General features: G+C 39.5%; 1 protein-coding gene across 1 annotated transcript in view; it reads left to right on the forward strand.

Annotated features, from left to right (window-relative positions):
* Positions 1-25,520, forward strand: part of LOC132132514 (A disintegrin and metalloproteinase with thrombospondin motifs 6-like) — a 166,123-nt gene extending 140,603 nt beyond the window's left edge. Inside the window, exons 20-26 of the mRNA XM_059544915.1 lie at positions 1,063-1,226; positions 2,175-2,313; positions 4,313-4,442; positions 13,564-13,768; positions 13,856-14,032; positions 19,325-19,481; positions 24,455-25,520. Coding sequence (XP_059400898.1) covers positions 1,063-1,226; positions 2,175-2,313; positions 4,313-4,442; positions 13,564-13,768; positions 13,856-14,032; positions 19,325-19,481; positions 24,455-24,564 — 1,082 coding nt within the window. The 3' untranslated portion in view covers positions 24,565-25,520. The remainder of the gene's footprint in view (positions 1-1,062; positions 1,227-2,174; positions 2,314-4,312; positions 4,443-13,563; positions 13,769-13,855; positions 14,033-19,324; positions 19,482-24,454) is intronic.
* Positions 25,521-26,385: the final 865 nt, after the last annotated feature.

The following is a 26,385-nucleotide window of genomic DNA, read 5'->3' on the forward strand; positions in this document are numbered from 1 at the left end:
CACCAAAGTGCTTGTGAGCAACATATTTAAGAAAATTTTAGACACTAATTAATCATATGGTCTAATGGTCACACGACCATGAGCCCTTCACTAAAATCTACGTGGTTGCCGGCTCCTCCTTTGGGTTTTTATAGATGTGGACATTGTACCCATTGCTCTAACTCAAATGATACTAAGCAATTTTTCCATCCTCAGTCAAGTAAAAAATACAAGATTAACTCTTTTATTAATTGTAATACCACCCACGTGATTTATATGTTGAAATGTCCATGTGGTCTAGTGTATGTAGGTCAGACTAAACGGCCCCTGAAATTACGCATTGCAGAACATAAAGCAGCAATTCGGAACCGTAATATGGACTATGCAATTGCGAGACATTATGTACAAGCTAATCACGGCTCTAATGCGTCCTTAAAATTTTGGGGGATTGAAAGAATTCTACCCTCCCAACGAGGCGGCGATATAGTCAAGTCCCTACTACAAAGAGAGGCGTTCTGGATTTTCACTCTCAACACAGTGGAACCTAATGGTCTGAATGAGGAACTGGGCCTCTCATGTTTTTTATAATTCACATTGGTGAATTAGGCCCTAATTATGATTAATTAATTGATGTACCACACCCATCTAGGCTTGTGGCCAATGATTTGAACTTCAATGCTATAAAATCTGTATGTTGCCATTCATTGTTTGACTCTGAAGAAGACGCCTGAGCGTCGAAACGTTAGTCGTTTTTTATTAATAAATTATTAAAAACGTTGTGTGCTCCGGTTCGGTTTCCTTGGTCCTAGCTAGACCTTGGGTTTACTCTCTTGAACATTGTGTCCTGTTCCGTGAGCACCAACCAGGCTGAAGCGCAAGTGACTCCCTTCTATTGGTAAGTTAGATCTACAAGCTGCACAGCGTCTGAAAGCGAGAGTAAAAATTGCCCATGACATCAGGAAGCCTGAGCTCCACTGTAAGATGATGCTCGTCATGTTGATGAATGACAGCGATGACATCACTCTCTGCTTGGCAGCAGCTCGCTCGTGTCGGGTTATTAACTGGAGCTCTCACTTGTCACAGCTTTGAAATCAGAGGGGGATGACTATTACATTAACGGAGCCTGGACCATTGACTGGCCACGCAAGTTTGACATTGGAGGAACAGTCTTTCACTACAAGAGGCCGACTGATGAACCTGAGTCAATGGAAGCTCTAGGGGCCACCACTGAAAAGTTGGTGGTTATGGTGAGTCAATCTTTATTTACAATGAAGAATACAGTAGTGTTAGTAGTGCTAGTATTTTAAAAGTATCTGTTGGATATGAAACCTGGTAGGTCATTTACATGCTCACACAGATGTGGGAGACCAATGTTTGCATCTAACTTGTGTATATTCCCCTTCCTCTATCTTCTACCTGTTTTTTTTCTCTCACTGCTTCACTTTCCTTTCAGTAAAAGTGACAAAAATAATTAGTGAACTTCAAAGTGGAATAAGCTTTTGCACAACAATTCAAGTCTTTCCTTTGACTTATTTTCAGACTATAGAATCTCATATAATCAAGTTGTCTTATAGTAAAGTCACAGTAGTGATACTGTAGAGCAGTTTGAAATGGCTTGGCTCATTCTAAATAAAGTCCACATCTGTGTACAAACCTCACATGAACTCTGGCTAGTGGTTTCAGAGTTAACAGTTATATATGTTTGCACTAAAAACCTCTGTCTGGCCAAATAAGAGTGCTCATGTGCACATGTTTTAGCACGCTTGTGTGTTCATTCTGAAAAGCCTCGTCTCGACAACCACAATGGCTTTTGCCTGGACAAAAGTGCTGGAAATACCAGGCCTGGTCGCAGCACCGCTGGAAAACATACAAGTGGCCAGTGCACCGCAGGCCATTCCATTGCGGCCCACACTGGTTAACATGGCTTTCCAATTTATAACACACACACAATTACAGCTCTCTGACTAAGTAATTCAGGAGTAAAGCTGATGTGATATGCTAAATATGTGTTTGTTGAGGCTGACTGAGGTTGGGCCCATCCAAAAAAACATCCTATTCTTAATAATTTGATTGCTATATTCAACAATATAGCAATCAAATTATTACAAAACTTACCAAGTATACACTGAACTCTTCTGTAGACCCATTATATTAGTAACAGAAAAGGAACCTGCCATCCAATTTTTACATTTCAGGTGCTACTACAGGAACAAAACCTGGGCATCCACTACAAGTTCAATGTACCGATCCAGCGTACAGGAAGTGGGGACAATGAAGTGGGCTTTTCCTGGCAACATCTGCTCTGGACTGAGTGCTCTGCAACATGTGCAGGAGGTAAACCAATCAATCATTCACATCCTTACCAAGAAAGTTTGTTGTACCTACTAATCATTAGCTATGTTTCCATCTTAAGTTGCGAATTTTACTTGTACTCAAAAGTAAAATATCACACAAAACATTTGTAAATAAAGCACTGTTTCCATCCCGTGTGTTTCTTGTGAACAAAATTTTCACTTCCTGGGAAACTGATGCAAAGTATTAATAATAAAAATGAAAGTTGCTGCATCTGGGAATACTTGTGGCTCTGTATTACTACGTAATAAATCACGATGTTTAATGCTTGGGAGAACAATCGTGTGAGACAGATATGGGAGGTGATTAAAATACCAAATAATTTTGTTAACAGACTTTGGCTCAGGCATTTAACATTTCATATGGTATTTGATTACTTATCCAGTTATCCAATCACATTACTTTTTTGATGTGCATTAAGGATTTTATAAGTTAAATATTTCCATTGTAGTTTATGTGGATGACTTGTTAAAAAATTGAGCCTGCAAGTGTTTTATTAACACTTTTAAAATTCATGCGCATCCTGGTGTTTCACAAAACCAGTTTGAATGATTCATTATGACTAATTATCACCAAACACTAACAAAAATTTTGGTTTAGACTATTTTGATACTTTCATGGTACTTTTTTATGTTCTTTTTTAATCTTAAAAAAGCTGTTTTGCTTTGCTATGTCTTTTGAAGTGTATTGGACTGGAAATTCATGCTTGTATTTTCAGCAGAGTCATCTTTTTCTATTAGTAATAAAATCCAACAGAATGATAAAATGTGTATTTTATCTGACATATGACTATATGGTCCATCAATTTGTTCTACTAATGTACAAGTTATGCAGTGAGCAGAAAGGCTTATTTCAACATCTGAATGTTGTAACCACATGTAAATGTGAGCCGACACCTCAAATATGACCAGACTTTTCAGGCTGCCCCCAAAATAAATGGCTTTCTTACAACAATAAATAGTTTTCCTCTCTGCTTTTTTAAAGTATGGCCATTAAAAACATTGAAAATACTTGTTATATTTCACCAAAATATGCAAACATCGCAGGCTAGTCCATGGAGGATTTTCTCTGAGCTCAGTGAACTCAACCTTATTTGCTGCTCAGTTCATTTGAACACATTTTAGTTTATATGAAAATACCCCAGAGGAACACTTATGTAATTTTTTAATTTTGTGTTATCAATTCAATTCAACTGCCATAAAAATTCTGCAATATTCTATAAAAAAGATTCGTGATTCACACCGCTACAGATTCTTGGATTTGATTCTTGCTTTTCTGCAAACTCCTATTAAATTTCAATGTTGCTGTCTTTTTATTTTGATCGTTATGTGCAACAACACTGATAACAGACTTACATCATGAACTGATGTCATGAGATATTACATTTACCCCCTAGTTTGGTTTCATTGAATCAAATCTCTTTTCTCGAAAGGGGTCATCATGCTCCCACCAGAGTATTTCATTATTTAGGTTACCCAATCAAGAATGCCGTATTGGCAGCTATTAGATCCACCTCACAAGGTGGCCTTGTGCATTAGACAAGCTTGGCATAAACCAGCTTAACTGGAGGATAATGTCTTTCCTTATGGGCCTCAAAGAGCACCTGCACCAGTGGCTCCTAGCGCTGAGTACATAGCGTGTGCTCTACTCTGCCATTACTGTGTTAATGCTCACTTTTCATAACCAAAAGCCAAAGAAAAGATTGGCTTCTCTGTAAAAGCCATTCACTAAGACACTCACTTCAACCGAGGCATTTACACAACTAGATACAATACTGAGGGGAAAATAATATTCTCTATTGACACAGAGTGCTCTGTCAGCAAGTGGACCCCTAGAGAAGGTACCAAGAAGTAGTTTTACCTCAGGGATCGACGTCAACCACACAGAGCTTTGCACACAAGCTGCTGAAGTATCGAAAACTATCAACCAGCTGAAAGCACGAGGCAGATGAATTAAGCAATGTTTCATTGTCTTTTTGCAGGCTCACAGAAGCAGGAGGTGGTTTGTAAAAGACTGGACGATGGTTCGGTGGTCCAAAACAGCTACTGCGACCCAGACAGCAAACCGCCAGGGAACCAGCGACCTTGCAACACAGAGCTTTGTCCTCCGGAGTGAGTATAGCAAATTTAAAGTGTATTAGAAAAAAAACACTCATGAATCTCAAACTGAAATTTGTTATTCATATCAGGAACAAGGCAACAATTACAGTATAGCCTGTTTATAATTATTGCCACTACTGACCAAAAAGGCAAAAATACTGATTAGAATTAGAAAACACTGATTTATTTTTATTTTTTTTGCAATGTTCTCCTTCCAAATTACTGTAATAAAAAAAAACAATAATCATTGTAATGAAGTATGAAGAATAATCTTTTTTATTATTATTATGCTTATATCAATTAAACTTAAAAAAGAAAAATACACTTATGAGTGGCAGAGTTCTGAACAAATGATATTTCACAATAAGCAGGTCTATCCAGTGTGTTTCCAAAGTAAAAGAAGCCAAATAATTATCAAAATGTCTTGTCACTTATGCTCACGGTCACGGCTGATTATGAGACTTAGATTTTAAAGAAAAAGATTTATTGCATCACATCACAGGAGACTATGTTACAGTATTCTACTGGGAAATAGGGTTTAACTGTCAAGAAATTAATGTCATAGTGCAGAAAGAATCTTAATTGTTATAAAAATGAACCAATGGCTTGGCAGCAGTGCTGCACGAACCTATGGCAGCAAAGCCTGCCAAAGCCCGCCAGTATGGGCGGGGGCCTCTGGCTATATATTGGCCGCTTCGCCACAGGCATTCAGGTTACTGACCTTACATAGAAAGTTCCCTAGCATGAAGTGCCAGGACATCTAGATTATAAAATCTAGCAAAAGTGGACGGCGACACAAATTTCCGTGATAGTCACACCGCTAGACCATGCCCAGGACGAAGAGACTGCTCTCGAAGAATGGGCTCTGCCTTATATTGGGCATTGCAGAATCGCATCCACAATCCACTTAGAAAGCCTTTGCTCTGAGACCGGCAACCCTTTGGTGCAGTTTCCAAAGCATACAAAGAGCTGTTCTGATCGCCTTATCGGTGAAGAGCGCTCCATGTAGACTTTCAGTGCCCTTACAGGACATAGTAGATTCAGCACTCAATCTTCCTCTGTATTTTGTAATGCAGAGAGAGTAACCACTTGTCCTCTGAAGTGTGTGGAGAGCATCTTTGGTATATAGCCATGCCTTGGTTTCAGGACGACCTTCGAGTCGTTAGGCCCGAATTCTAGGCAATTAGGGCTTATCGAGAGTGCTTGTAAATCGCTCATGCGCTTAACAGATGCTAGTGCCAATAGCAGAGCGGTCTTCAGCGACAGGGCCTTCAAGCAGATGGATCGTAGTGGTTTAAAGGGGGCCCCCTTTAAGGCTCTCAGCACTGTGGGCAGGTCCCATGAAGAGACATTGGGAGGGTGAGGTGAATTAAGCCTTTTGGCACCTCTCATAAATCGGAGGACAAGGTAATTTTTGCCCACCGACTGGCCTGCTATAGTGGCATGTGACAACGCTATAGTTGGTACGTAGACCTTGAGCGTGGAGGGGGATCGCCCCTTCTCCAAGAGCTTTTGTAAAAATGACAGTATCACTTATACATCACAGGAGGCCGGGTTTTCGCCATGGTCTGAGCGCCATGTGGAGAACACTGACCACTTGGAGGCGTAGAGGCATCTTGTAGACGGAGCTCTAGCTTGTGAAATAGTGTCTAGCACGCACTCCGGGAGTCCCGTGGGTTCCCATTGCGCGACCAAAGGTGCAGAGCCCACAGCTCTGAGTGTGGGTGCCAAATCGTCCTGCCCGCCTGAGAAAGGAGATCCCCTCTCAGAGGAACGGGCCATGGGGCCGAAGTCATCATCTGTGACAGGTCAGCTATCCAATGTTGATTTTCCCAGAGTGGGAAAAGAGTCTCTGATCTCTGACCCACCTGATTACTTGGGGAATCAGAGGAATCTGAGGAAAAGCATAAAGAAGACGGTTGAGCCAGTCCTGGAAAACAGCTGAAAGTGGGTTTCCCTTCATACAGTGCGCCCCAACCTCTGTTGGACGCGTCTGTAGAAATTACTTTCCTTCTGCAAACCATACCAAGCAGGGCACCCCGTTCCTTCCATTGCATGTTCCTCCAAGGGGTCAGGACTGAAATGCAGTCCTGACTCACCTTGATATTCAAGCGTCTGTGATGAGGAAGAAAACGCGGCTTCAGCCAATATTGGAGGTGGCTCATGTGTAGCAGCCTGAGCTCCAGCACCGGCGATGCTGCTGCCATAAGGCCCAGCAGCTTCTGGAACATTTTTAGGGGGCGAGAAGCACCTATTTTGAAAGAGGCCACAAGTCGCTGTAGGGCCGCGGTGCGGTCCTTTACTATCATTACCCTCAACGAGTCGAGCACTGTTCCCAGAAACAATATCCATTGGCTGGGAGACAGCGAACTCTTGGCAAAATTCACCCTGAGCCCCAGGCATTCCAGGTGGCTGAGGAGCAGGGTTCTGTAACTCAATCCCTCCCTTTCTGACTGAACTAGAACCACCCAGTCATCGAGGTAATTGAGAATTGAGAGTCCATTCGGCTTGAGAGGGGAGAGATCCACATCCATGCACTTTGTAAACGTGCGAGGAGCCAAAGACAGCCTCAAGGGGAGAACCCTGTACTGGTAAGCCACACCCTCAAAGGCAAATTTCAAGAACGGCCTGTGATGTGATAGCGTCTTTCAGATCCAGTGAAAAGAACCAATCCCCTGAGCATATTTGTGAGAGGATTTGTTTCAGTGTGATCATTCTGAAGTGCCGTCTCATGAGGACGCAGTTCAGACGTCTTAGATCGAGGATTGGGCACAGCCAACAACCCTTCTTGGGAACTAGGAAGTACTGGCTGTAAAACCCTGAGTTGCGACAAGCTGGGGGAATGACTTCTATAGCTCCTTTCACCAGCAGATTTTTCACTTCGGCACGCAGAACGTGCATGGGTAGTTGTGCGAACTGTAGGGAGCAGTCGTGATTTATGGGATGGGATGGCTCCTCCGGAGGAGACCATTCTAGACCCAGCTCATCCACTGCCCTGTGGAGAATGCAGATGAGTTTGGCGTCCATCCCGAGTTTCGTGCAGCTGGGCTCTGATGGTGTCAAGGGGAGTGGGATCTGGCGAGCCCGACAGCTCCTCAGCATCCGAATTGCTACAGACATGCTGTCATCTAGCAGTTCCTCTTCAGTCCCTCCGAACGAGACCAAATCACTTGTGGCAGCAGAGGGATATTGGTCATGACGAATGAAGGATGGGGGAATCCCCTTTGGGCGGAGAAAGTGAGGAACGTGGGGGCTGAGCCGACATGAGCTCACTCTCATCCTGTCGCTTTAATCCTCTGCCCCGCCGCATTTTCCTTGCTGGCTCGCGAAAGGAAGTAAACGGAAGGGTGCAAGGAGCGAGATCATTCTCTGAAAAGAAAGCAATCCACGAGCGCAGAGAGGCGAGAATCATATTCTCGCAATGAGTGCTCCCTCGTCAGCGTGGGGTTTCCCCAAGCACGTGACACACTCGCTGTGCCCGTCATCAGCGTGCTGAGGGGCTCTGCACGAGCTGCAATGACGAGCCAGCATTTGCAACAACGCCGTAGAAAAAGGCTCTTTTTGAGAAACTTGCTCTTTTTTTTCTTTTTCGGATGGCCACAGGGAAGCGAATGTTCTGCAGCAGGACTGGCAGATGCGTTCCAGTGCGAGGTGAATCAATGGCAAGCAGTTCAGCCGAGATCAGCAAAGAATCGTCGTCGCTAAAGGAGAAGAAATCTGAATGCCTGTTGTGAAGTGGCCAATATATAGCCAGAGGCCCCGCCCATTCTGGCGGGCTTTAGCAGGCTTCGCTGCCAAAGGTTCATGCAGCACTGCTGCCGAGCCATTGGTTCGTTTCTTTACACTCCACGAACCGATGGACGTGTAGTTTCACTGCGTGATTGAATAAGGCTTCAGTTCAGGAGAAAAAATTAGTTTTTCCCCATAGCGTCTTCGACGCAGTATGAGTAAAGTATTGAAAGTGAACAGGCTTTATTTATTTATTTCATACAAAATAATTTTTTTGTAGACATAATTTTCCTTGAATTCTGAAGTAAAATATGTCTAATTTCCTAAACATGTGGCTTATACTCAAGGTTTTGCTGTCTTTGCCAGGCTAAGGTGAAAAAATAGACATTTTATTCTGTTTTGATGAGCCTTATCAAAATAGTACATGGCTGCCCGGCAATAAAAAGCACAAAGGGCCACAACCCCTAATGTTTAATTTGTTTTCATAGCACCCCAGCCGTAAAGAGCCTCTTTGAAGACAACTTAAAAACTAAGCAACATGATTTATTTCTTCATACAGTATGTTGCCTATTTTCATTTGGATTTTGGTGCCAAAATCCTAAAGGCATCCAAAAAACGTATGAGTGATCACCTGCGTTTAATTGTATTGGCTTGCAGATTTTATGAACCCTCAAGGGACAATATCCATAAACGTGTGGAGTATGCGTGTGTGCGGCGGCCAGATGCACTTAGCACTCATTTTCAATGGGGCGAGCAGCTGAGCAAAGTTAACTTGTGTCTGCAAGTCTTAAATTGGAAGGAGGAATTAAATAGTTTTGGCCTCTGCACTTCTGCATCTTGCCAGTGGAGGGTTTAGTTAACCTGAACCCCAAGATGGGCATCGCTAATAACTTCATGTAAAATCTATTTCCATCTCCAACTGATGTCAGAGGAATGCAGTCTCTGGCCCAGAAAGGATCATAATGGTCACTCGAGAACACCCTGTTGTTTTGGGGGACTATTTTGGGGTAATTTCTATCTAATGATCTTGAAGATAATGACAGATTTTATTACGTTCATAATTTATGCCCGATTTAAATTTTATTTTACTTGTAGTGCTTCATAAGAACCATCGTCCATTCCTTTATCAGAGCATCGCCTAGGGAATGCAAACAAACTGCACAAAACTTAATTCAGCCGCAACAAATGATAAAAAGTCAGCGTAGAAAGCGTAGAACTAATTTTGCCAAAAATGAAGACAAATTTAATGCAAATTTGGAATTGTTGCCATTGTGTGGAGTTCACAACCCGTTGAACATTAACCATGTGTATTTACAGGGTTTGAAATCTAAACGAGAGTACAAATATGATTTTGGCAAGTAAATGAAATGGCGTTCAGACCATTTATACCAGAAGTTTCTTTTCTCTGTGATTCCAGACCCCCATGTGGAAAGACATTCTTTGTGTTAAGCCCCTCAAAATAATATATAAAAATCTTGATGGTTTTATTCCAGGTTGCATTTCACTGAGATTTATTATGCTGTGAGTAACACAATAGTTACTGCAAAGGAATATCTGTTTATTTATTAATTATTTGTAAAAAAAAAAAAAAAAAAAGGGTGTACATTTCAATAAATAATAAACAAAATCAAGAGCAATTTTTTAAAGGGACACAAAGATGTTTTGCTTTAAAGTCTTAAAATGGGGACTTTTTATATTAACTTGGAATGTTGGTGCACTTAAAAATTATCTTATGTCAGTTTTTATTTTCTCTGTCATTTTATTTGTCCAACAACACAAAGTGATAGTTGTTTAAATATGAGTTAGGTTCATAGGTTCACCACACGGTCATATTTTAATTATTAAATTATCTTGCGTCCTCCATATACTATTGTTTTTGTATTGTTTTACTACTCAACACAATTATTTTAAGTATATATCATTTTATACTACAGTTCTTACTGGCTCTTGAATATGATTGGATGAGAGCCTTTTCCAGCGCCATGATATTCTAGTGATAACAGCATTCCAACCATTTCACTGTTCGTATCACTCCGCTTTCAGTATTTCTCACAGCAAGTGTCATTTTGGATGCCCAAATCCACTATTATTTTATAAATAATACAGTTTTTGTGTCATGCAATGTAGTGTTTTAGGTGAGAATGTAGTTGTTTAAACTTCAGATATGCGGTTTAATAAAGATAACGTCTACTTGAAAATTTGCTTCAACTTTTTCAGAAATGTGAGCTGCAGGGTGTCAGCGGCCGTTCAGCGCTCATGAACTGGCCGAGAGCAGCTTCACCTCGGCAGGATATTCTTGCTGGTGGCTCTGATGTCTCTATAGTGGTTAAACGTGAGATAAAATTTGTTTAGGGTAATTCTAACAGGCAATCTTTAGCCTCTTCAGTTTAATCTATTATTTGTTCTGGAGCAAATAGTTTTGGCTGAGGGCAAAATCTCATCACGTTATATTTTATGTAACTTCAGTGCTGAGTGCTGCCTTTGTACTTTTTCATGAATTGCCTAGTAGCTTCTCTGATGCCAGCTGTTGTTTATTAAATATTATTCAATAAATGATTATTTATATAAATAATAGTAGTATTTAATAATAGTATTTAGTACTGAGAAATGGTGTGTGTGTGTTCGTGAAGGTGATTTTAGTTATATTATTCCTCCATTAGATGAGTCAGCAGTAAAGACTTTTATATTGAAAGAGTCTGAAACAGGGTTGTAAAAAAGGAAGTTATTTTTACTTTCAACAACACCTTGTAAGATGCAGTCAACAAATGCAGTGAGTAGCGCCGTCATCGGAAATCACCCTTAACAGATGAAAGGATAGTATGAGAAAAATATAACTTTCCTCAGTGGACATTCAAACTAATGTTTTATTGTAAATATGTAATCGAGCTGAGGAATGAATGCTGTGTCAGATGCAGGTTATCACACTCACTCAGTCCAATTCTCACATATAATACTCGATTCTACATAATACAGTACAGTGAACTTTTAATACGGTGATACAAAGCTTTCAATAAAGCAGCTCCACGTTCCTTCATTATTAAAGTTCTAAAGTGATGTTTTCAAACTAGTAATGGAGGTTTGAGCTGAGCTGTTAAACTGTCAAACTGATATTTGAATCCATGGTGGAAGGAAGTAGTTCCACACAAAAGAGGGTTTTTAAAGGCACTGTTGTTGTCTCTTTTTTCTATACACTCTTGTGCTGTCGAAAAAGCTACACCACACTTGTAGCAGTGCGATATGGCTATACAGGTGCTGGTCATATAATTAGAATATCATCAAAAGTGAAACTTGTATATTATATTCATTCATTACACACAGACTGATATATTTTAAATGTTTATTTCTTTTAATTTTGATCATTATAACTGACAACTAAGGAAAATCCCAAATTCAGTATCTCAGAAAATTAGAATATTGTGAAAATGTTCAATGTTGAAGACACCTGGTGCCACACTATTTTTAATCAGCTAATTAACTCAAAACACCTGCAAAGGCCTTTAAATGGTCTCTCAGTCTAGTTCTGTAGGCTACACAATCATGGGGAAGACTGCTGACTTGACAGTTGTCCAAAAGACGACCATTGACACCTTGCGCAAGGAGGGCAAGACACAAAGGTCATTGCAAAAGTGGCTGGCTGTTTACAGAGCTCTGTGTCCAAGCACATTAATAGAGAGGCAAAGGGAAGGAAAAGATGTGGTAGAAAAAAAGTGTACAAGCAATAGGGATAACTGCACCCTGGAGAGGATTGTGAAACAAAACCCATTAAAAAATGTGGGGGAGATTTACAAAGAGTGGACTGCTGCTGGAGTCAGTGCTTCAAGAATCACTACGCACAGATGTAAAATTTGCATTTCCTTTGGAAAACAGGGTCCCAGAGTCTGGAAGAAGAGAGGAGAGGCACACAATCCACATTGATTAAGGTCCAGTATAAAGTTTCTACAATCAATGATGGTTTGCGGTGCCATGTCATCTGCTGGTGTTTGTCCACTGTGTTTTCTGACGTCCAAGGTCAACACAGCCGTATACCAGGAAGTTTTAGAGCACTTCATGCTTCCTGCTGCTGTGCTGACCAACTTCGTGGAGATGCAGATTTCATTTTCCAACAGGACTTGGCACCTGCACACAGTGCCAAAGCTACCAGTACCTGGTTTAAGGACCATGGTATCCCTGTTCTTAATTGGCCAGCAAACTCGCCTGACCTTAACCCCATAGAAAATCTGTGGGGTACTGTGAAGAGGAAGATGTGATATGTCAGACCCAACAATGCAGAAGAGCTAAAGGCCACTATCAGAGCAACCTGGGCTCTCATAACACCTGAGCAGTGCCACAGACTGATCGACTCCATGCCACGCCACATTGCTGCAGTAATTCAGGCAAAAGGAGCCCCAACTAAGTATTGTACTGTACATGCTCATACTTTTCATGTTCAAACTTTTCAGTTGGCCAAAAATCCTTTCTTTGTATAGGTCTTAAGTAGTTCAAATATTCAGATCCTGAATTGGTATCTGATTTTCCTTCGTTGTCAGTTATAATCATCAAAATGAAAAGAAATAAACATTTGAAATATATCAGTCTGTGTGTAATCAATTAATATAATAAACAAGTTTCACTTTTTGAATGGAATTAGCGAAATAAATCAACTTTTTGATGATATTCTAATAATATGACCAGCACCTGCATATCAGCATGCTGTGATTACCTACTGCCATTTCACAGCCGTTCTGATATGCAGTCATATCGCACTGCTACAATTTTGATAAAAACACAGCATGGTTTTTAATGGTATTTTTAGGAGGGTCAACCCTCAAATGTGGTAGGTCCTGAAAATATATTTTGATTAAATAAAGCAAATACAGTTCTGTGGTTGTTAATAAATATTTATGGATGGAGAATTTCCTTTTTTGTGAAAACATTTTTGGGTCAGAAAGATCCTCTTGGATTCATTTATTTGATTTAAAAAAAAAACAGTAAATATGTACTGTAATATTGTGAAATCTAATTACAATTTAAAATAACTGGTTTCTATTTAAATATATTTTAAAATGTAATTTTATTCCTGTAAAGCAAATCTGAATCACACAATCCTTTTGAAATTATTCTAATATGCCGATTTGCTGCTCAAGAAATTTTTTTTATAATCACTTGAAAACCATTGTGCTGCTTCATATTTTTTGTGGAAACCATGATAATTTTTTCAAGATTTGATGAAAAGAAAGATCAAAAGAACAACATTTATTTGACATTTCTTAAAAAAAAGCCTAAAACCTCACTTACCCTAAACTTTTTATATGCTATACATGTTAAAATATATTTTGATGAAATATACATAGAACATAGAACTTATGGTTGTTGTTGGAATATTTAGGGACAGACAATTTCCATTTTCCGTTTACTTGTGTTTCAGGTGGTTAATCGGTGACTGGTCAGAATGTGGGAAAACCTGTGATGGAGGCATCCGAACACGCACTGTTTTATGTATCCGTAAAATCGGACCTGCTGAGGAGGAGTCTCTGGAGGACAGCCACTGTCTGACCCATCGGCCAATAGAACAAGAGTCCTGCAACAATCAGTCCTGTCCAGCCCAGTGGGTGACACTGGACTGGTCTGAGGTGACTTGATGTGTTCTTCATGTATCTCTATCCTCTAGAATGCCTGCCAGACTTTTAGTTTTATTAATATTGTGTTTTTGTTTATAGTGCACCCCAAAGTGTGGCCCTGGCTTCAAGCACCGCATTGTTCTGTGTAAAAGTAGTGACCTGACCAAAACCTTCCTACCAGCCCTCTGTTCTGACCAAAACAAACCTCCAGTCCGTATTCGCTGCAGCCTAGGACGGTGTCCGCCGCCACGCTGGATCCCTGGAGAATGGGAGCAGGTAATACAAGTTCACATCTCATTCCACAGTTATTCATTTGAAGGAGGAAAGTTTAACTGAACCAGAACCACGATTTGCTTTCTGCTACTCTCTGATTGGCGGTATTTTCTGTACAAACTCTGTACAAAACTACTGGCTTCAACAAAAGTATATACCACCAAAAACATGTACAATCAATTAAGATCACAGTAGGTTTGTCCTTAAAGGTTTATAAATTACTGAAAAAAAGTCTGTTTCCCTATGGAGAAAATGAATGGCATTTTTACTTGCAGAACTCGACTGTTGCACTCTGTAGACTCAAGTAACATCCTACTTTTTTCTCTCATTGAATACTGCTTCATTTAAAATTGGTTGTGAAAACAGTTCAAGCTGACTATAAACTTCAAGCAAATTCAGCCTTGAATATTTCAGGTGTTGTTATGATTTAGAACAAATAAAGTTGTTTGTCTTTACAAATGTATTCCACAGCATTCCTGGTCCGAAAATGCAAAGGCTGTGTAAAGACTATTTTAATACAGCATGAAAAAGACCATGTGTTTAGTTGACGTCAATAGAATTTACACTCGCGTGATAAACTAGGGTCTCTGGAAAGCCAGTGACGTGTTTACATGAGTGACAGTAAATATAACAGCCCAAGAGTGTGTAAGTGATGCTAATATCATCCAGATTGTTTGAGGTTCATCTCTTCAGTAGAGGTTTACTGACAATGCCAAGAATATGTTTTAAAAAAGAAAAAACATATCACTCTCAGAACAATCCAGCAGTTGCATGTTTTAAAAAATTTGATACAATCAGAATAACTGCGGTGGCTTATAGTAAAAAAAAAATTTAAATAACACAAAAATATGGACAGGTAATATTCGATAAGGAAAAAAATTAAGGGCAGACTATGATCTTATCCATCAGGAATTTATTTCTTTAAATGGAAAGTTGAAAAATAGAGTTCTGCAGTGTATTTTAGTAGACCAACCCAGATGTTTGCCTTTCTGTTTGGCTCCCTCGACAAAAACCCAATAGGATTTTTCCATTGGCTTTTGGATTTACTAGAGAAAATAAAATCTATGACCAACAAAAGTTTATGATTCTTGTGTTTATCACAGACCTTAATTTAGGCATTTAACCCAAAATGCATTAAATAAAAACCATTGAAATGAAACACTTTTCACGGTTTTCGCCAGTAAGACAAGGAAAAAAAAAAAAATTGTATAAATAAAATTATACACCACTTATAAGCAACGATTAAGGTTACAAAATCAACAATGTTTTGATATGAAAAATATATAAAACTAACAAAAGTCCAGATTTATCCATCTACCTGAATGAAGCTATAACTACTGTAGTAGTTTCACTATCCCGTGATTCCTGCATTGATCTGGGACTCTCATAATGGAGTGGCTGTTGAAGAAAGCCATGGGCCAAAAGGTCGCTGGTTCAAATCTCACTTAAGGCCTTCAGTGACATATCCCATCTGTCAGGGGCTCGCACTCTAATAAAGTCTGTTTAATTTGAAGGGGATGAAATGGGAAGGCTGCTGGAAACTCATCTGAGATGTCCACACTCCAAGTCCCATGAGGGGTGCTTCACTGTGGGTCTTACACGTGTTTATGACTAAATCCACATCAGATCCTTGTCTTGGTATGCAATATCATCAAAAAGTTTTTTTTTTACTAATTCCATTCACAAAGTAACACTTGTATTTTATATTCATTCATTACATACTGACTGATATATTTCAAATGTTTATTTCTTTTAATTTTGATGATTATAACTGACAACTAAGGAAAATCCCAAATTCAGTATCTCAGAAAATTAGAATATAACTTAAGACCAATACAATCTTGGCCAACTTAAAAGTATGAAAATGAAAAGTATGAGCATATACAGCACTCATTACTTAGTTGGGGCTCCTTTTGCCTGAATTACTGCAGCAATGCGGCGAGTCGATCAGTCTGTGGCACTGCTCAGGTGTTATGAGAGCCCAGGCTGCTCTGATAGTGTCCTTCAGCTCTTCTGCATTGTTGGGTCTGACATATCACATCTTCCTCTTCACAATACCCAACAGATTTTCTATGGGGTTAAGGTCAGGCGAGTTTGCTGGCCAATTAAGAACAGGGATACCATGGTCCTTAAACCAGGTACTGGAAGCTTTGGCACTGTGTGCAGGTGCCAAGTCCTGTTGGAAAAAGAAATCTGCATCTCCATAAAGTTGGTCAGCAGCAGGAAGCATGAAGTGCTCTAAAACTTCCTGGTATACGGCTGTGTTGACCTTGGACGTCAGAAAACACAGTGGACCAACACCAGCAGATGACATGGCACCCCAAACCATCACTGACTGTGGAAACTTTACACTGGACCTCAAGCAACGTGGATTGTGTGCCTCTCCTCTCTTCCTCCAGACTCTGGTACCCTGATATCCAAAGGAAATGCAAAATTTACTTTCATCAGAGAACATAACTTTGAACCACTCAGCAGCAGTCCAGTCCTTTTTGGAGCGAGACACTTCTGATGCTGTCTGTTGTTCAAGAGTGGCTTGACACAAGGAATGCGACCGCTGAAACCCATGTCTTGCATACGTCTGTGCGTAGTGATTCTTGAAGCACTGACTCCAGCAGCAGTCCACTCTTTGTGAATCTCCCCCACATTTTTGAATGGGTTTTGTTTCACAATCCTCTCCAGGGTGCAGTTATCCCTATTGCTTGTACACTTTTTTTCTACCACATTTTTTCCTTCCCTTCGCCTCTCTATTAATGTGCTTGGACCACAAGCTCTGTGAACAGCCAGCCTCTTTTGCAATGACCTTTTGTGTCTTGCCCTCCTTGTGCAAATTGTCAATGGTCGTCTTTTAGACAACTGTAAAGTCAGCAGTCTTCCCCATGATTATGTAGCCTATAGTTCTAGACTGAGAGATCATTTAAAGGCCTTTGCAGGTGTTTTGAGTTAATTAGCTGATTAGAGTGTGGCACCAGTTGTCTTCAACATTGAACATTTTCACAATATTCACATTTTCTGAGATACTGAATTTGGGATTTTCCTTAGTTGTCAGTTATAAACATCAAAATTAAAAGAAATAAACATTCGAAATATATCAGTCTGTGTGTAATGAATGAATATGATGTACAAGTTTCACTTTTTGAATGGTATTAGTGAAATAAATCAACTTTTTGATTATATTCTAATTATATGACCAGAGTGCCTAATGAGCGAAATTTGTGTATTGTATTGGGTTGCTAGGCAACTCATTTTTCCAATGAATCACTGAGCTACATCATGGAAGGAGACTACTGGAATACATCTCAGTTTCATTTCAGACAGTAACAATTTACTCCCTCCAGCAACGTCGAGACCTCTAATGTAGAACAGCTGACAGTAGTCAGAGATTCAATTAAACTATTACAATGACATTCCACAAGTAGCTCTCACTCCTTAGTTTTGAAGCATTGAGTTTGGCCGAGAATTCACAAGCGTGCCTCAAATCAATCACCTTCAGTCATATTTCTAATAACTGTCAATCACAACTAATTATAATAAAAGCAACTATAGTAAATGTAACATTTTAGTACATTATATTAAAACATAACATGTTAGTGAAGTTTTCTAAAAGCTCTCAGTACCTTTAGTTTGAAGGTGTATCATATCAGTATTGCTTTGTCTTGTCATGTAACATCCTCAAGATATAATTTTTTTTACTACATACTTCACTGCAAGTTGCGGTGACTAGTGAATGCCACTAAATACAGAAGCAATTATGTATAGAATGCATTTATAGAAATTAACATGTTTTTATGATTATAAAAAAATAAGCAGTTGCTAAATTTCCCTGTGGTTCTGGCATTCAGGAGAATGAGAGTTTTTTTCGCCAATACTTGGTAGAAAGTAAAAGAGATATCCGTGAGCACAAGTTAATATTACACTTTGTTTCAGAATTGCATTTGATTTCAGATTTGCTTGCCCCTAAATACTTTGTAAAAATTAAAAACAAACCAACCATTGTTGGTCATATTACATATGGTTCAGATGAACCTCTTCCTGTTAAGACAATGGTTCTTGGCCAGTGTTGGGGAAAGTTACTTTTAAAGTAGTGCATTACAATATTGCGTTACTCACGGAAAAAAAGTAACTAATTATGTTACTTAGTAACTTATGGAAACCGTTATGTTACATTACTTTTTCCTCATCTGTCCTTGACTTGCTTGTTTGCTTTTGTTATATTAAAAAAAAATCTATTTTTGGCAAATCATGGATAATGAATAATCCACAGGCTGAAGAAAATGTAGATTCACATCTGTACTGTAGAGGGCACAGTTCAAACAAACCTTGCAGCTGTGCTGCCATGCATGAAGAATAGGACACAGTAGAAAGTTCAACATGCTTCAACAAAAAAACAAAAAAAACAAAAGTGAAACAAAAATTATCTAAAGTCATTTTTCTTTAGTATGGTTGGATGAGCTCAAAAGGTTAGCAGCAAAGACATTGGTTAAAAAACTGGGATTAAATTGTCAGGGTAGTAATGGAAGATTAATCCGTTGCAGGGATAACAAAGATTTGGGTTTCAAACACAAAACAGGAACTAAGTCACAGGCCGAGAGGATAACCAGAAGAGATTCCAGGCGAGTCCAAGAAGTTGAATGTCAGCTCAGCAGGAGGTGTCTAGGGGAGGGGTTCCTGAGCAAATAGCAGAGAGTAACAGTCCAAGAGCAACAAGACAGTCCAGCTCTCCAATGAACACCAGGGGACCGAGAACAGCAAGGGATGGGAGGGAGCAGGAAGTAGAGAGTCCAACAGCCTGACCCGAAGGGGTAGCTGGGGAGCAAAAGGGGTAGGGGAAAAACTACTAAACTAAAAGGCAAGAGCTCAAAAACAAGGAACTAGATAGAACTGAACTAAATCAAAAGAAAACCCCTAATATCAAAAAGGTATCGAATAAATGCAAAAGGAAACCAAACAAGACTAGGCTAGGCTAGACAGTAGTAGGAACAAGCTCAAACAACAGAGTCAAGAGCCAGGTTAACTCAGTAGAGCAGAGATTCAATCTGGCACAGGACCGAAAACAAGAGATCTAAAACGGGTGTAACCCTAATGAGATAATAAGGTAACCAGAGGGGCGGGGTAACAATAGACAATAGAGCACATGGCAAACAAACCAACTGACAGGCATTAATATGTGCTTTTTACTTTAATATGCTTTATATAAAACTGATTTATTAACAGCTTTTCAGTCATAATATCTCTGCATCCCTAGTTCTGACGTAGGTATTAGAGACTGTACTAAAGGCTCTCTGTGTGTTTTTACAGTGCTCTGCTCAGTGTGGACTAGGACAGCAGATGCGGACGGTTCAGTGTCTGTCGTATACAGGACAGCCCTCCACCGAATGTCCAGAGTCACTACGGCCCAACATCATGCAGCAGTGTGAAAGCAAGTGTGACGCTACACCCATCTCTGGTGGCGACGGTTAGTCAGTCACCCTTCCTCTAATCCTGTGAAAGAGTGGCGATGGCTTATGAGCGTTTCGTATGAGCAGCACCTGGCTTTGATCACAGTTTTGACATTTACAAAGTTTGTGGTCTCTGCGTTCAATTTTGAATTAACAAAGGAGTATATTGTTCTGTTCTTGACCGTTATTAAATACTTCAGTTTGGAAATGAGACGGTACAATCCTGGATTCAATAAAAGTTCCATGACCCTTGAGAGATGGATCCCTATTCAGATTCCTTCACAGGGGAAGTAGCGTTAGATTATCCCTCCTAATGGACCCTAATAGGATTAGTTGTGTCCTAATCAGCAGCAGTGACAAAATGTCTACTTTCATTGTCTTCAGCCATGGCAGTTTAAAGACTCTAATAAGAAAGCCATTGATTGAGGTTGGGCCAGTTAGCACCATCAGCACACTGTCACGCTAATGCAGATGGCCGTCTGCCCGCGCTGTGAATCAGGTCACTCTCTTTTTATGCTTAGATGCTATAATTACCATAAGAGGCTTGTGTCCAGGCCCTGAATCATGGCCTCTTTTGAAGGAGAACTTAGAGTTTTGGCTTTGACACAAAGGTAGTCTATTAGATTTCCAGTGCTGCAGGGTCATGCAAGATTCTGTCCCCGTCCTACTGAATCCGCCTTGGACCCAAAAATTACTTTTAATTGGTACTCTATTCAGGGGACCCAGAAAATCCCAGAAATCCCACAGAATTGCGGTTTTGAGTTTTTCATGTAAATGTAAATAAGACATTTAAAATCTTTTGACTGTTTGACAGATACAGGCACATATTAGTGATCATTTTTCTAACACCATAGTGTCACATTTGCCATTTTAGAACAGTTAGTGGCATGACCATCAAGCTGCTAGGTCCGATTCAGGTTTTGCATCTACCTTCACGATGCTACTTCCTAGCTGACTGTCCTTCATATTCACATAAGTGATGTTCTCAAGCCTAATATTTATTTAATGTTACAGGCTCAACCACACGATCACAGAAGCACTACAGTAAAAGTTTACTGTTCATGCACACACAATTATGTCAGCAAAATGATTCAATGTGTGCATCCATGTCCGTTTACAATAAAGATGTGCTTTATGTACTTTCAAAATGTGTACTTGGGAACATTCAGGGTAAACAAAGTACACGTGACAAGGTTATGAGTTTCATTTTAAGTATCATATAATCAAAACTCAAAATATACTTTTATCTGTAATGGGGTTTTTTTTTCAGGTTTTTTTCTTCTCCCCGGTTAGCCTACTAGCTTTGAATAATGTGGGCAATTATATCCTAAATGATTAGATTACCATACTGCTTTTAGTCTTTCAGCTTAGGATTCAGTTTGATTAGCCTGCTTCCTTCTCCTTCTAAAATAAAATTTTATGGTTAGTGTAGCAAAACCACTTTTAATTTGTGGTTACCATTGTTTAACCATATTAACCATTTGTTTTGTTTTTTTGTAGTAAAACTACGGTTAATTTTAGTAAGGGTTAGCTTTTATCATTCTAATTATACGTTTGCTTAGGGTGTATGCAATTTACCACACTATCACTGCTTATTTGTAGCTACCTCTGCTACAAAAGCATAACTGGAAAGGCTAATTGGATTAATAAGATGCTGCCATACATTTTTTGGAGTAACCTATAGGGGTCCTATAGAATTTCTTATGTTGCATCTGATTAGGACAACATGTAACAAGGTTGGAATTGACAGGAAGAAAACATTAGCACAGGCCAGGTTGTAAAACATCTATCGATGACAGGACAGTGAGATTTATATGGGCTGCTAATTTTCATCCATGCAATTTAGATGACAAATAATTTTCATTGGTGCTCGCTTTCACTAGCATATGAAAATTTGAGCCTTTCGCCACTGCACTGATTGCCACCTAGATTCACACAGACATCTGAAATATGACTCGCATTCTAAGAACCCAGAAGGTTGTCTTCAGAGGCATAGGCGTCGATTTCGGGGGGGACGGGGGGGACGTGTCCCCCCCAGATTTCGTCATGAGTCATTTTGTACCCACCACTTTTTTTTTTTTTTTAAACCTCGAGTTCTGCTGCTGCGCTGGCTACACGCTTTTCTGTTCATTAAAACTGCAACAACTGTAACATTGGGATACGTTCTAGGTTGGGGGAGGGGGAGTCATCGTGTCACTGTTATTATTTTCTCTATATGCCGGTTTCAACGGCAACAACATAAACAAACGTTACAGCGCATGCGCGCTTTTGCGGACCTAACTTAACTTCCGGTAGACTTCCAAATAGAATCAATAACATCAGCCAAGTCCCTCTAGAGTAGATATTTTTTGATAACAAACAAAATATGTTTGCGGCATGGATCAGGCGGACTTAATGAGAATGCAAATCCATTCTTTGCCAATAGGAGATGTTTTAAAGCATAGACATAAAGCGCGAGAAATGGAGGTTTCCCCAGTAACAGCTGTAAACAAAGTACGGTCACACACGCTGCTTTATCAGGCATATAACATGCAAGTCTTCCTTCAGAAATACAGCGATATAAAAAACACCTGTGCCTCGTTTTGATATTTAAACATGTAAATGTAAGGGATTATTATTATTAAACGTGCAGTACATAACGTTACTCATGTTTATTCAGCGAAGCCTTTTTGAAAATCGATCAGTTTTAAAATTGTGGTGAGTTTCCAAAAATAAATAAATGTATGGGAAACACATCCCGCAGCACAACCACCTGAGCCCTCAGTCTACTCATCGCCTTGACTTTAACCGCGTTTGTAGAAGGCACTGCAGCCAGACCGATATACACAACACAGACCGGAAGTTACCTTAGGTCCAGGCGCGTGCGCCCGATGAAACCGTCTATATGACTATCACGCTTCTTTTTTTTAAAGAATGTTTTTCAAATGAGTTGACAGTTTGGAATGGACAGTGAACGAGCGGGAACGAGGCTACCTAGTCTTTGCTGGGATTGGCCAGAATTTCTGGCGAATGTATCATAGACGAGCAAGTCATTTAGCCTTCATACAATATCACAAGGTTGCATCCTAGTGCCATGGACTATAACATATCAAAGTGATAACTTGTAGAACAAATGGATGTTGTTGTACACACAGCAAGGGTCTGCAGACCATTGACACAAAGGTAAGACGCGATAACTTATGTTTATTAAGATTTGCTGGTATTATGGCTAGGTCTTGTGCATTTGCACACAAGGGATCGGCTGTTTTAATTCTTCTCTTGCAATTAATGTTACGTTAGACTTCCTTAGCCACCAACTTAATTAGCTAGTTACGGTTTGCGTTCATACAGCAAGTGTTGGGGGAGATGATTGTTGAGTAGTCAGTATCTTGTTTAATTATTGCTTGAATCTATTGCTGAATTCTGAAATAGTTGTGATGATGATGATGATGATGATGAGGAATGGATCAAGTTTTAGTCAAAATGCCTGATGTAGATTGGATGGATGCATGTTGTTGTGAATTGAGAGCAGTCAGATCATGGTGTGATAGTCAATAGTGTTCATGTGCTACACGTATTTTTGCTTTTTCAATCTTGATAAAATTTGTAGTGCTTAAGTTGTGTTGTGTGTAGATATGGTAAATTGTACTGGGAATTAAATCAAATTATTACATGGCTTGGTTGAATTCCACTGTAGAATGAAGTCTGTTATTTCTTGATAATAACACCGTTGCCTTGAAAAACAGAGCGTTGGTATGGACGCGGCAGGATTCTAATCGTAGAGACGGAACTATTTTCTTTAGCGGAAGCAATACAATCGTGTTTAAATCAATAAACTCTTTTTTAAATCAATATTTTGTGTCAAATTATTGATTTATTTGGTGGGTAGCCATGTAATAAGCGGGATAATGTAGAGCGAGGCCCGATTTTGGGTTAGATTTTTTTCCCCGTTTTCAGTGGTTATAACAAAGCAACATGAAAGAGAAATTTGGTAATCATTGTTTAGGTACATTAAACCACGTCATGGCCATGTCATATTGTCAACATGGTACTTATATGATGATATGAAGCAGATTAGTGGGTCATATATCTTATGTCTAATGCTTTGTACGGCTTTCTTCTTCATAAAACGAGTCGGACATCATCACATTTTTGTATACATTTTTATTTATTTACATTAATAAGATACAGGACGTCTTTCAAAACATGACCTGCGCGAAAGAGAAAAAAAAAATGCATCATTGTACCCAGCACTTCTGAAAATGCACTTCTGAATGCGTCTCTGTCCCCACCACATTTCAAACCAAACTGACGCCCATGTTCAGAGGACATGCAAATATGCTTTTCATTATAAATACTGAGGGATATGAAGTGAAATAAAAAATGAAATTAGTAAAACGTTCTTCCATTCAGTTGATATGGAAACATGTTTGACATGTTTGACTGTAGTTTCATTACTTTAAATGATAAAAAGCAAAGTAGCTGGTCTTTATTGCTTTGAAGAGCTCATCAGAGATTTGAGATGGAGAGAGTTGGGCCCAGTAGTAGGTCCAGCAGCCTCTGGGATCTGTTTCAAAGTCTTGAGTCATTGATCCACACAGACTTGCCTGTCATATAAGGAGACCGTTCACCCAAAATTAAGTCTGTCATTTTTTACTTGCCTTCATGTCATACTGAACTGATTTGACTTTTTCTTTTTTCCATGGAACAGGAAAAATTTTGAAAATATGTGAAGTGAATCACACAAAGCTATCTTTTTATAATACCTTTATTCTGATCTTGGAGCTTGACAGCCCCAACTCAATCAATCTTGGGTGTTAAACTACAGCAAAAAGTCAAACAGGTATGGAATGACGTGAGGGTGGGTAAACGATGACAGACTTTTCATTTTAGGGTGAACTATCTCTTTAAGAAGACTTCAAGTTTCCTCTTTGTGGTTCCCCAGCATCAACCACTTACTCACTCCTCCACGTATCCTTTCTCATTCCATCTTTTTTTCCTCTTTCCCTAGAGTGCAAAGACGTAAATAAGGTGGCATATTGCCCGTTGGTGCTGAAGTTCAAGTTCTGCAGCCGTGCTTACTTCAGGCAGATGTGCTGCAAGACATGCCAAGGACACTGAGCCCGCGGAGAGAACCAGAGACAACAAGGAAAGAGAGAGAAAACTGGCAGAGAGACAGAGAGAAATGTCAATGCTGGACACAGAGAAGGAAGCCTCTCTCTCTCACTAATCAACACACACACAACTGCTTTTAGCCCTGTGGAACCCAAACCACTGCTCAGCACTGTGCTGACACCTGTCTTATTTTCACTTCTGTGAAGTGGGAATGTATAAAATGATCATCATGTTATTTTTATAATAATGATAAAAATTGCTCTTGGATATTATTATTATTATCAATGTCTTTTTGTTGTTATAATCCAAAGTGCTGGACACAACAGAAGTAGCACGGCAGAGGTTTACTGTATTTCAAGGTGCCCATCTAAGAGAGTTTGGGACATTGGTATATCCCTGGGTCTTGCATACACACTCCTATCATGGTTCTGTTAGTAACGCTGCATTCAGGGGCATTCAAACCATTAACGTTTGCTCACATTGGCAGCATCGGATCGATTGGAGGTCATTCGTTTTCAATAAGAGTTGGCGGTTTGAGGCAACATGAGCATCAGATACTGTTGGTGGCATGCCAAAATACCGCTACCAACAACAAGCGTGCAGACACCACCATTCACGTGATCCAGCATCTGATACATTTGTATACAGCAGGCCAAAAGGAACATTTCCAAGCAACGGATAGTACTGAGACTTGGTGACTGCAATGTGAATGCCCCTTTAGGGTTAAAAATAAATAAATGAAATCCAAATTTTCCACCCAAATGAAACTTTTCGCTCCTAAAAACAAAGTATAAATCAGGAGTAGAGCTGTCAAAATGGATAAAAAACTAAATTTAAAATGTTGAGCTTAAATATTATTAAAATTTGAATTAGATTTTAATTTAAAATGCATAATTTCAGTTAAGTTAAAGAAAAGCTATTGCTTTTCTCCTGACGCCACAAGTCGCAGGGCGTATCGAGCAGAAGATGAACTATGACTGAACATGATGATAGATGATAGAACATGACTATCCCTGAAAAAAATCATAAATAAATGTTTAAAATAATGTTTATAAACCAACTGTAATTAATTAAGTTGCTTAAACAATTATAAACAAAACAGCATCATGTATGTATTCATACAAAGGACTGAAAGCCAATTACACTTTTCATTTAAAACAAGCTGAAGTGGGATGGGGGGAAAAAAACACCTCCATTAAATCTTGAGATATGTTTTTTTTGTTGAACTTGGATTCATTTTACATGGCTTTCTAAACATGCAGATCTCTTGTGTGAGATGCGAGTGCAAGGGTGATAGATGTCCCTCTAGAAAATGCGCGGAATATACGTTCTGAGTGAATGGCTTGATTTGAGTTTTGATGTAAACAAGATCTTCTCCGCATTCATGTTCTCTTTTCCCGCAATATTTGTAATCAACAACACAGCAGCGCTGCATCTAGTGGCTCCAACTGGATAGGCTAACAAAAACATTAAAATGCAATGACACTTACATCGTCATCGCATCTTGTGCGCCACTGATCAGGCTGCCTCCCTAATGCACACCTAAAATTCAAATGCAGCATTTTTGCATTTGAATGTGGATTTTTATCTTAAATTCAACGAATAATCGAAATCCATTTTTTTTTTTTTTTTTGACAGCCCTAATCAGGGGTAACCTGTCCTGCTCCTGGAGAGCTACCTTCCTGCAGTCTTCAACCTGCTTCTACAGACCTGGCTGTTATTTTAATTAAACTCTGCAGGTGGTATAGACTTACTTGCCTTTTGATTGAAAGTATAGACTGGGAGTGTCCAATCCTTCTCCTTTAAGGGTCAAAGGAGGGGTTCTCT

This window comes from Carassius carassius, chromosome 49 (genome assembly GCF_963082965.1).
Source record: "Carassius carassius chromosome 49, fCarCar2.1, whole genome shotgun sequence".
Lineage (NCBI taxonomy): Eukaryota > Metazoa > Chordata > Actinopteri > Cypriniformes > Cyprinidae > Carassius > Carassius carassius.